Source organism: Tenrec ecaudatus, chromosome 1, assembly GCF_050624435.1.
Source record: "Tenrec ecaudatus isolate mTenEca1 chromosome 1, mTenEca1.hap1, whole genome shotgun sequence".
NCBI classification, from domain to species: Eukaryota; Metazoa; Chordata; class Mammalia; order Afrosoricida; family Tenrecidae; genus Tenrec; species Tenrec ecaudatus.
The window spans coordinates 69,612,678-69,624,793 of NC_134530.1; the positions used below are offsets into that span (position 1 = coordinate 69,612,678).

General features: G+C 57.4%; 1 protein-coding gene across 3 annotated transcripts in view; it reads left to right on the forward strand.

Annotated features, from left to right (window-relative positions):
* Nucleotides 1–12,116, forward strand: part of RNF220 (ring finger protein 220) — a 264,994-nt gene that overhangs the window by 243,959 nt on the left and 8,919 nt on the right. The window contains exons 1-4 of one of the 3 annotated variants that reach the window (XM_075555330.1): nt 2,088–2,321; nt 2,457–2,499; nt 5,492–5,613; nt 5,957–6,089. In XM_075555330.1, coding sequence (XP_075411445.1) covers nt 2,268–2,321; nt 2,457–2,499; nt 5,492–5,613; nt 5,957–6,089 — 352 coding nt within the window. In that variant the 5' untranslated portion in view covers nt 2,088–2,267. Of the gene's footprint in view, nt 1–2,087; nt 2,322–2,456; nt 2,500–5,491; nt 5,614–5,956; nt 6,090–12,116 lie in introns of those variants that run through there. The other 2 variants (XM_075555314.1, XM_075555322.1) reach the window with 2 other exon arrangements.

Genomic DNA, 12,116 nt, shown 5'->3' on the forward strand with positions numbered 1-12,116 from the left:
TTCCTCCCTCACACATCCCCAGCACTCGCACCTGCTCAGCCTGATAGCCTTGCCATGAGCATTTAGAAGACACAGATCCATGAACAGCCAACTAGGCCACAATGGCCCACTACTGTCAATGCTATGGCACAGGTGAAAAGTGGAAGAGGACGTCCGAGAGGAGCTACGGAAGACGAGGAGGAGTCTCCTTGGTGGCCAGGAGAAAGGGCGTTCTGGATAAAGGCCACACTGTGTAAAGGGCACAGAGATGTGAACGAGAACCTGCTAGTTGTTCCATTGTTAGAATGTGAACCACAAGGGGTGTTTTAGAAGATGAAGCTAGAAATAATCAAGTATCTCCTGACCTATTCCTTATACTCCAGCTCAATAAAAGAGAAAGAAAAAGCCTAACACTCATGATTATTGGATTGATTTCCAACTCATAATGACACTGAGGGACAGAGTGGATCTGCTGCTGTGAGTTTCCTAGGCTGTAAGACCTTACAGTAGCAGAACGCTTCATCTTTCCCGCAAGGAGCAGCTAATGGGCTCCAACTGCTAACCGGAAAGTTAATCCACTACGCCACTCTCTACCCAGTGCCTGCCATATAGTAGTTGCACAAGTAAGTTAAATTGGGGGCAAAAATTGAACTAGGCCCCCAAAGCAGGGCCTATTAGTTTCTGGTCTAGATTCTTATTGATTCCCCTTTTAGGTACTTAACTCTCATGACCACTATGAGAATTCATTGTCCTGATTTATTTCTAAAGGAACAGACCGAGGGTGACAAAGTGACTTGTCTAAGGATATGTAGCATATAATCAAGAGCCAGGATTTGAACTTCAATCTGTCTGACTTCGAATCCGTTAGCTTCCCTGGCCTGCACTGGAAACAGTATGTGGTTGTTGTTAGGTACCATCAAGTTGGCTCCCACCCTTAGTGACCCTATGCACAGCAGAACGAAACGCTGCACCATCCTGTGCCATCCTCTGCTGAGCCCATTGATGCCGCCACTGTCAATCCATCTTCGTGAGGGCCTTCTCCTTCGCTGCCCCTCCACTTTACCAAGCATGAAAATGTAACTTAGGTCAGCAGAGGCAGAGACACCTGTAGAGGCAAGAGTTCTCTGGGCTTCCTGTATCTGAGCCCCCAGGAGCCCCTTGACCCAGCTGCTCAACCTCTTCATCCCCTCATGGGCATTCTTGTCCACTTCCCACCGGCAGGCCCTGGGCCTGGTGACTGCATTGAGGTCTCCCAAGTAGAAGGGACTGATAACAAGGCATGATCATAGAAAGGGAAGCCAAGGGACTGTGAAATTCAGAGGCAATTAACCTAGCATTCAGGGGGAAGACGGAGCCTTCCAGAGTCCGAAGGATGAGCAGGTTAACCAAGCAGGTGGTATGGGGGCCCAGAAGTCAAGAGCCCAGAGTGCTGAGAACAATTGTGCTCAGAGAACAACTGGTACCTGGGCAAGGCAGTGTCAGAATACAAAAGGAGGGAGAACACCAACGATAGAACAGAGTAGGTTTAAAGGTCGACTCTGCAGGATCTGTGAAGGTTGAAGTCTGAGGGATGAAGGCTGGGGTCAAACGACACTCAAGCTTCCTGAGTGGATGGTGCTATCTCCGTATTACGGGGGCACCCAGGAAGGCTCCCATCTGGAGGTGGTTGAGTTCAGTGTTGGCAGCCTGGGTTTGCAGTGCCCCGTGGGCGCCCCAGATGGTCAGCAGCCAGCCGAAATGTTGGGAATCCTCCAGTAACGGAACTGCACACGGGCGAAACGAGGGGGAGGCGGTGGGATCGCTCGCAGGCAATTGGGAATTTCCCAGGACTCTCAGCAAGGCGCTAGGCTTGGCGACGCGGCCCGGGACGCCCGGGCGGAAGGCGGCCTCGGGGAGGAGGTGCTAGGTGGCGGGAGGGTCGAGCTGTCCAGCCGCCGGCCCACCTGGGACGGGTTGGCTGGGCGCGCGGTGGGAGGGATCCAGGGGCGGCCCCACCCGGTGGCTCCCGCGGTACCCGCGGCCGTTTCCTAATCCCGGTGTGACCGCCCCCCCCCACCCCGTGAACTTTCACCCCCGCGCGCGACGGCGGCGGGTCACGTGATCAGGGCCAACATGGCCGCCGCCGCTGCTGGGTGCTGAGGCGCCGCCGCCGCCGGGCAGCCGGGGGGAATCCGCCCGCATCGCCGCCCTCGCCGGCCGGGCGGCCGCGGGGCCCGGAGCGCCGGAGGCCGGGGCCGGGCGGCACCGCGCGGCGGCCCCGAGGTCCCGTGAGAGCGGCCCCGGCGGCTATGCCGAGGGCTCGGAGCGGCCGGCGGAGCAGGGCGGCCAGCGGGAGGGAGGAAGTAGGTTTGTTTACGGGCCGCTTGGGGGCGGGGCCGGCCTGGGCGCGGGTCGGGTCCCCGGGCCGGGCCGAGGGCTCCCGGCCGCACCTGACGCTCTCGCTCTGCTTTTTGCCTCCGCCCGGGATCTTCTCCCAGACCTTCCTGCGAGTGCGAGCCAACCGGCAGACCAGGCTGAATGGTGAGTCCTGCCCGGCCCCTCCCTCCGCTCCACCCCCGGCCTCCCCCTTCCCCGCCGCCCGCAGCTCCTGGTGTGCCCGGGCCTCCTCGACACTGGGGCGCCGGCGTCTTCGCGGTCAAGGCTCCTGGGTGTGCGCACCTCCACGCGACTGCACGCAGTTTCCCCGTCGGGCTGTCGGAGGTGACGGTTCCGCGCGCCGGCCCCAGCCTCTCGAAAGGCCCGAAGAACCCTGGGGCGCAATAAGTGCCAGAGAATGAGAAACAAGCCACACAATTCCACTCGAGAGCGCAGCTTTGAATTTGCAAACCGCTGGGACCTCACTGTACAAGCCGGCAGGGCGCTGGGAATGTTTTTCTTCCAGTTTTTAATCAGTGCCCAGTCGTGTGAATACAGCCTCTCTGCTGAGACTTGACAATGCAGAGAGATCTGGAGTTCCCACGGCAACAGGAACTTACTCATCCCGGGGCTCTTTGAGTTATCAGTCGGCCTACATTTCACAAAGGTGATCAGCGTGGGCCCGACAGCTCTTAGAGGCCTGCTCAGAAAGCAGGCTGGGTCTCGCTACCTGGCGCCCTCCCTTTTGGATTCAAGCCTCCGGAGCATTGCTGTTTGCTGAACACAATCCAGTGAGCCTAGCTTTTTGTACTGACTGAGGTGGGGCCCATCTGGGACTCCGCCGGAAGAGGCTTAGGGGCCCTGGGCCAGGTGGACATCCAAAGACCCCCAGCTCCTGCCATTAGGGTACCAGGTATACCCTTCTCTGGGAAAGCGAGAGTACTCATGGGCCAGCCCCGTGGTAAGCACCACACTCACACACGTTTCATAGAGAAAGAAACAAGGCAGTCAATCCTCAGAATGATTAGGGATTTCTTTAAACTCACACGGCTGCGGTGTCATGCTGGGTCTGATAGGAACAGAAGGTACTGTAGGTAGAGGTAATTATTCTCTAGTTAACTTAGGGGCAAAACTTTTCCTACCAAGCTTCTGTAAGCTTACTGCAGGCCTAGGAGGTGAGCGCTAGTGAGAAAAGCCAAGGCTGCCCTGCTTATGTGACTGTGCCGGCGAAGCTCCGTCCACCTGGGTGCTTCTCTGGGACCTGCTGCCGCCTAGGCCTGGGCAAGGGCTGTATCCAGTGCTGTGCCCTCGTTGGCTGTTTTGTGAAGTTTCCTTGCTCAGGTGTCTTGAGCCTGTCATCAGTGTCTGATCAGATCAGGGGCCTCTTCTTACCGTGGATGCGCTCCCTCAGACTGTTGGCAGGCTGGGTAAGGGACCCTGAGGTTGGCACACTGCTCCCGACTGGACTTCGAGAGCTCAACGTCCGTCCCATGTTGAGTGCTCTTACCATATCTAGCATCTCCTCTCCTTCCCAGCCCTGGCTTTGAAGTAGCAAGGCCACTCAAGCCTGAGATGCCGCAGGTTAAGGCAGCCAAGGCTTTTTGCCCACACAACCTAGTGGGATACCAGACGTAGTCATGTGGACAGCCTGTCGTGAAAAGGCAGGACACTGACGAGGGCCAAGCTCTAGATTAGCGTTTCTCAGCTCCATCCTTACCCTGGTGGCCTCGTGACTTTCCTCCTGGTTTCTATGTGTCTAGTCTGGTCGGTTTGGGGAGTTAGAGTAGCTCCCTGGCTCAGGCCCCAAACAAGCAGCAGCTGCATCCAAGTGCCTGGAGTGCTGTGTTCTTGCCTAGCCCACTCTGGGCTCAGTCTTTGTCTTGCTGATCGTTTGGGGGAAGGGGTGGGGACAGAGGACACCTGTGCCTGGAGAACATTTTAGGCTGTAGTCAGAATGGTTTCCTGTCCTGCCTTTGCATCTTTTCAGATCTTGGACAAGTGATTCTCTGGGAGCCCCAGCTTTCTTCATCTGCTTAAAATGGGACCATGGGACTTAGCTTCAGAATACAGAGTGAGCTACCTTGCACATAGCCCTTGGCTCCCAGCCTCACACACAGTCCATGCTCTGAATTGTAGCTTGACTGCTCTCACCTGTGTGCCCCTCCCTGTACTGCCTTCAGGAGGATCTCCGCCTTTGCATCAGGATCAGCACCCCGGAGAAAGCTCTTCCTGGCCCTGCAACCAGGAACTTTTCCCTCCCTGACTGGTTCCCTCACCCCCACCCCCATCTCTGGTCTGAGAGGCCGCCTGATCTGATGTTGGATCCAGGGAGGGGCTAGAGGGAACGGAGTCCCTTGTTCTGACCCCTTCCTGCTTCAGTGACAGGAGGGCTGCAGAGAGGGATTAGTGAGCTAATTAGAAATGATTGCATCTCTCAGCATTAATTAGCAGTGCTGTGGGCTTGCAGTGTGCACTTTAGAGCCGAGCCCCCTTCGGGACAGCATGGCAGGCAGCCCTTGGCCGATGGGACCTGCCAGCCCCTCTGCACTGATTAGAAATGATGGAACAGGTTTGGGTAGCTCAATGACGACTGCCTTCTCAAGGTGCCCTGGGGCCTGACCCAGACCGCTCTATCTTTATGACTGGGCCTCAGTGTGCTCTCCTGTAGAACGGGCCCAGTGGTCAGTTCTTCTTGGGGTGATTCTAGGTAGGGCCTCTTGGCCCAGGAACAGCGGAGATTGAAGTTGGGTGAGCGCTGGGCCCAACCAGACTTTTGGAGTGACCTAGGTTCTAGCTGTAAGCCATTCTCTAGGGCTTGAAGTACATTCAAGGTACCAGAAGAGCCCGTGGTCTAGAACTGGCAACATGGTGTCTCTGCCCACTGGACTCACTCACTCACTGGACTGCAGAAAGGTGATGCCGGTTGGGTTTGAGCCAGCTGTGGCCAAAGAACAGCTGTTTGCCTGACCCCCAGGCTCCTCCCCAGGTGCTCTTGGCAAGACCTGGTTGCCAAAGGAAAGGAAGGGGCTGCCTGATGGCCACATCGGGCACTGAACAAAGGGGCTCAGGGCAGCCGGTTGTGTCAGCCCTCCTGGGGCCCAAGGGCTGCAGTGACCAACTGCCGGTTGTGTTCTTTGTTTTCGGTTTCTCCGTGCAGCTCGGATTGGGAAAATGAAACGGAGGAAGCAAGATGAAGGGCAGGTATGTCCCCTGTGCAACCGCCCCCTGGCAGGATCGGAGCAGGAGATGAGTAGGCATGTGGAGCATTGCCTTTCTAAGGTAGAGGGGCCACTGCCCTCCCACCCCTCCTTCCCCTCCCCCTAACTCGCTGCAGACGACCCCCAGATCTGGGGGCTGCAGGGGTCTCCGTGTGGTCTTAGCAGCTTTGTCCTCTCTGTCCTTTGCCCTCTTGCTTTCGTTCTCTCCTGTTCCCCTGGGTCCCGTGGGGAAATTGCTGGGAAGAGGGTCAGTCAGGTCTTTGGTCTCTAGACTGGTTTCCTTCAAAGGGGCCCTAGAACTGTGGGTCCAGCTGGGCCCAGGGCCGGGCCTTCCTGGCTGGCCCTGGGTTGGGGGGAGAGGGGGCCTGGGCTGGGTCGTGAGTGATCCTTTCTGCCCTTCACAGAGGGAAGGCTCCTGCCTGGCTGAGGACGACGCTGTGGACATGGAGCATGAGAACAGCACCCGCTTTGAGGAGTATGAGTGGTGTGGGCAGAAGCGGATACGGGCCACCACTCTCCTGGAAGGCGGCTTCCGAGGTACAGGCAGTGGCAGCACTCTAGTGGCCGGGCCTCTGCTGGGAGGCCATCTGTTGGGGAGATGGGGGGGGGCAAGAGGCCAGGGCTGGTGGCTGCTGGTCACCCATCCATTCCGTCACCTGGGTGCTGCTGCTGGTGGCGCTCCTTTGTGGCTGTGCTGCCTGCCTGTGATGTGCATATTAAAACGGATGTATTTGGGTGGGGAGTGGAAGTGTGTGGCTGCAAGCTAGGAGTGACGAGGGGGGCTCTCGGCCTCGGGTGATGCATTGAAGGTGACAGCCAAGCCGCGTTGGCACCTGCATAAAATATTAAAGGGACGGTTATGCATTTATCACTCCATCCCTCTTAAGGCTGATAAATGAGAATCTAGCAACCTGCTGTACACCTCCAGCACTGGGGCCCTGAGGGCTTCCAGGCAACCACATTGGATTTGTCGCTGCCGCCGCCTCCTCAGCCCCCGTGTCAGGGAAATCAGTTACAGAGGAGAGAGTGAGTTATGGCAAAATGTGACCTCCCATGAGCTTTATTGGTGAATCTAATTTTAGCTCTGATCCCGTCCCTTCTCCCTGGGCGCCCTCTGCCCTGAAGCAAGAAGGGCCTGGGCCCACCTGCTCCCTGCTTCCCCTGGGCTCTGCCCAATCGTTGCCCAGGGGTCTGCAGGCCCTGCCTGGCCCCAGTGCCTTCCCAGCCCCTCAGAGGGCCATGGCTCAGCCCGGTGGAAACCCTTCACTCCTACCAAATCAGACAGCAGAACCGGGTGAGTGGGCACCTAGGGTCAGCAGGCTCGTCACGCTGTGCGTGGGCAGGGAGCAGGGAGCCGCCTGCCTCCTGGCCTCGGGCTCTTCCCAGGCAGCACATCTGGCACTGCAGCTTGTGGGCATTAAGTGAGCCCATCTGCTTCCCGTCTGCCTCCAGTTCTCTGGTAGCACCCTGGGGAGTGCTGCTGAGGCTGGTCCCTGGGGACTCACTGCAGCAGGGACGAGGGTCTCTGTCTCCTGGAGGCCCTGCTGCTTGCACCTGTGCCGAGGAGTGACATCCAGTATTGACGGGGTGGGGCACACCTGGGGCATGACGCTGCTGCTCTCAATTACCCCTTCCGGTGCCAGCAAGCCCAGGTGTAGGCAGGAAAGCTACTCAAATGAAGCCACTTCCCAGAGCCAGTGCTCCCTCCAGGCCTGTCCTCCCAGGGTGTCTGCGTGTCCGCCAGCCCCCGCGGATAAGCCACAGAGACTAGGACCCCACCGCGCGCGCACGGGCTGGTGGCGCCCTCACAGGGTCAGCTCTGCTGGCAGTGGTGCAGGTTCTCACTTGCCATTGCTGCGACCCCTTCTGAGTCAGGACGCATTCATGGTCCACCACTCGTCCTCAAGGCTCCTGGGCACCAGCCGGGGCGGACAGGGGTGGGGGCCCGGTAGCCCGGCGGCCTCCGGCTTGAGCTGGGTGCTCTTGCAGCCGGTGTTGTCGGGGGCTCTTAGGCCCTGGACGGGTGTCAGTTTTCCCTGAGTGTTTACACTGTGAGGTGGTTCCTTTCAAGAATTCCTGAGGGGAGTTCAAAGGGGGCTTTTCTTTGAGCGAGCTGGAGAGCAGGATAAGAGTGGGACTCGAAGAGGGAACAGGGGCCGGAGGTGCCTTTATCTGCAGAGAATTGCTCCAGCTTTCCTGATAGAAGCTGCTGCCGCCTCTGAAACAGCTTAGTGCACTCAAAAGACAGGCTGACTTGAAAGGCTGTTTTACAGCAAGATCAGCGGGGGCCACGAGACACAGAACAGGGCACAGGGGGCCTAGGCTCCTGGGGGGGGGGAGCGGGGAGGGGGCGGAAGCTATCAAAGGGAGTCTGGCTGATCCCAACTGCCTCATCCCTGGACCCTGTCTGCAGAAGCTGACCATCTGTCGGTCTACCCTCCCTGGTCTGCACCAAGAAACCCCCAACTCTTGGGGGGCTGGGTGTGGCCCCGCCAGGCGGGCTGGTGTCAGTGCAGCGCATTGATCGCCCGCCGGGTGGGCCGGGCCGCAAGCCGGGCAGCGCGTGCTTAATGTGATTGAAAGGCAGTTAAAATGGCGGTGACCTTTTCAGGAGGAATTAGATTGCCTGCCAAGACCGGTTAGAGGGAGTGATAACGCCGGCTGAAGAAGCTGCCCAGCAGACTTCAGAGAGAGGGAGGCAGAGGCAGGATGAGCCAGAGAGCAGCGAGGCCCATTTAAGCTGCGCTGTGCGTGCTGACAGAACAGAGATTGCTGTCCTTGTTAGATATGAAAGAATTGGAGAATTGCAGATAAGTTCCTGTATACGATCACCCCCTCCCTCCCCCAGACCAGGACCCCTTCGTCACTCTCCACTAAGCTTCCCACCAGGCCTCCTGGGAGTGGGGCTCTTGGACCAGATCCCTCACCTGGAGGTGGTGTCTCCTGTGGGAGGCTTGGTCGAGGCGCTCAGCTGAGACCACCTGAACGAGGAGAGACCCGTGACCGCTGAGGGGCAGGTTTGGCCGTCTCGGGCCTGAGAGCCTTGGGGTTGGTGGAGTGGGGCAGAATGGAGGGCCATCCCCTGCCGTTTTAGAGGAAGTGTGCAGGCACTAGGAGAAACAGCAACTCCGAAGGAGAAAGACCGGGCTTTCTACTCCTGTAAGCCGTTACAGTCTGAGAAATCCATAGGGACTGGGAAGGCGGCTATCGGTCAACATTGATCCAATGGCAGTGCATTTGGTTTGGACAAGAGAAACGGGTACAGATGTCAGGAGAGCAAACTGGCAGAAGTTTGGGGGATAAACCCTGAGCTGTGTGCCCAGCTGTTGAATTTCCTCTCGGGACTTTGGGTTTTCTAGCCCGTGCACCCCTCTAGAGTTATGACTGTGTATGGGGCCAGACACCGAGCCTCCTACTTCACTACCATTCCCCTCAAAGAAATTAGCAGTTAGAGGGAAAGGTGCTCGCCCAGCCGAGCAGCTGCAGGGGTAACCCTAATTACACAGTCCCATACTGTACTCGACAAGATGGGTGTCACATGAGCCAGGCCTTTCCAGTCATGCCCGACACCAGCCACCTGGATCCTGGGGCAGAGCCTTGTGGTCTGGAGCCTTTGTCCATAAGTTGCCAGGGAGTGAATTTGGGGAGTCCAGGCTCGAGTGGCAGATCAAACCTGAAGGGGATGGGCTGGAAAGGATAGGGGGGTGATTGGTGTCGGCGACATTGACAGGGATCTGGTGGGTACAGGTGTGATGGGCTGGGAGATTTCCCAGGAGTTTGCACAGGAATTGGAAGATGGCAACAGCTGGATTGCTGAGCCCAGAAGGCAAATGCCTTGCTGGAGTCCAGCAGTAACTCCATTGAATCAAGTAGGTAGAGGGCGGGGGCAACCAGCCGTGCAGGACACGTGGCCCGGGGGCCAAATCAGACATCCCCTCTAAACCTTAGCCTGGTTCCAGGCAGGCGAGAGGACAGGCGGGGCCGATACTGTGCTTCTTGGGCAAACCTCCACGCTAGTTTGTGGGACAGTCGGGCTCGGTGTATCGTGAGTCAGAGGGCACAGGGACATTGGCCTTGGCCCCTCTGCTGCTGCTTCTGGAGCTCAGGATGCCAAAAGCAGCCCCAGCACAGTGCAGCCGGCCCACTCAGTGGCAGGGGCTGGAGCCCAGCCTGCGGGAGGGAGTCTAGGAACCGAGCAGGTTCTGACTGCGCCTCCCGCCCCCATGTAGCTACAACTGTTGCCTCTCGGGAGGGGTGAGGAGAGGTGGCAAGGAGCAGGGGACCTTCTGTCCCCCGTGGCGACTGACGGGATTTAATCGCCTTTTGGAACACAATTGTTAAGCCAGGACAGCGAGAGTGCAGGCAGAAGGAGCAAGTATCAATGGTCTTAAACGGCGTGTGGCTCTGTACGTCTCCTGACGCGAGGCAGTGAGACGCGTTGTCGAGGAGGCCCGGAAAGTGGCTAAGTGCGTTTGACACACGCCAACTCCCTGCCTCCACACTGGATAATTGCATTGTCAACTGTGCGGCGAGGTGGCAGGTGACACTGCAGGCCGATTGATTGTCCCGCATCGCAGCTCCCCAGACTGTCAGCTCCCCAATCGATGGCGTTTACACAAGACACCGTAACTGCATCTGTAACTAATTCCAGTGTAAAACTCCGGAAGCCGCTGCCCCTGCCCTCCGTTGGAGAGCACGGCTCCCCGAGCCTCCCACCTCCCAGGGTTCTAGTTTTGTTGGGAGCAGCAGGTGAGGGAATCAATGGCTCCTTTTGTGTGTGGTTTCAGGTTCCAGGATGTCACTCCCCCCAATAAGAGCACCTCTCCAGTTTCTCAATCGATCATCTGATCAATTGATTAAATTAACACTGATTCTCTCCCCTTCCCCCTTTTCCTTAGTGGCCCAGGAAGAAATGAGTTTACAGGCGAGAGGTCGTTTTGATAAAATTAGACATGCTTGTTTCTACCCTTAACCCTCCCCCTCTCTCTTGTATAGATAGCATTCATGTGGAGACGGGTTTTTTTAGCTCTGCCCTGTGCACAAGACAGGGCACTCTGCTCAGCATCCTTGGTGATCAGGTTTCGTTTGCCCGTGGATAGTGGCCCAGCCCTCAGTGCTGCTAGGGGGCTCCAGACGCTTCATGGAGAAATAGAATTAAAAGATAATAGTGTTTTCTTACAAACTTTTTGAACCCCCTTGTACCTTAGGGAGGGGGAGGGTCCTTCCTTGGTGACTAAAGTGCTCCGGGTCATCTTGGGGGTCCGGGCTGCCTGAGCCCCTCCCTGATAGCAGCAGCAGGAGTGGCAGCTTGCCTGTTACCCACATGGAATGGGAGCCAGGGCCTTGGAAGGGAGCGCGCGCTCTGTGCCATCTTGCCTCTGAGTACTGGCTTGGGATCTTCCAGCAGCTGAGAACATAAACCCACCGCGGAGCCTTCCTTGCCGCTCGGGAGGAGAGGCAGGCTGGCGGGGGCGCTGTCTGCATAAAACGGCTTTATGGCCGTTTCTTTTTATTATGATTCTGCCAGAAGTCAGCAAGTGACATTTCATTAAGAAAATAAAGTTTAATGTGCTGGGAAGGAGGTTGGAGCAGGCCGAGGCCACACAGAGTGGAATTGGTGACAGCAGCCTGTTTGGAACACCTTTGGGGGCAGGGGCAGTTCCCATTGTCTCTCAGCTGGGTCCAAGGGCGCAGGCCAAGGCCACAACTGGAACCAGAGGCAGTGGGGCCTTTCCTTTGGTGAACAAGATGTGTCGCCTTCTTCCAGCCTGGCCTGCCAAAGGAGCAGAAGACCACAGCCCAGCTGGGGTCAGGTAGGAGGGACTCCTCTTGAGAGGCTTCCCCTGACCCCGAGTCAAGCAGGCCTCAGCCTGCCTCTGAAACGGGACTCCCCAGGGCCTGCTGGAACACTTGCCAGCCTTGAGCCAGGACTGTTGGGTGGTGTAGGGGGGCATCTGTAAGAGGACCTGGCCAGCTGGGAGCCAGGGACTGGCTGCCACAGGATCATCACATCTGGGAGGCGGCTGGCAACCTTACTGGAAGGCTTTTGGTTTGGGAGGGGCAGTGACCGTGCAGGGTAGTAAGTGCAGTCCCAAATGACCCAGGCTCCGGGTGAGTGCCAAGGAAGTGCCCCCTATGTGTCACTACCTGGAGAATGCACGTCCACTGTCCAGTGCACCTTCCAGACAAGGACCAAAGCCTGCAATTCTCAGAACTGGAACTTCAAACTGGCTCAACCCCCTGCTGAGAACGAGCCTTCCCAGCTCAGCTACATTCCATCAGAATCCACTTTTTAACAAGATCCCCACAAGAGTTACTTGGGTAAAAGTAGGGTGTGCTTCAGTATACCAAGGTGGAAAGGCTCACTCTCAGCCGAAGCATGGGGGATGGGGGGTGTTGTTGAACCCGAATGAATGAATCGGTTCAAAGCCTTGTTCACAACCCCAAACCAGGGAATGAATTCAGTCAAGATTGGAAGACTGGTGAGGGAGATGAGATTACTTCCTTGAGCATGTTGTTAGGAACCATCAAGCCAGCTCTGACCCATAGCAACCCTACAGAACC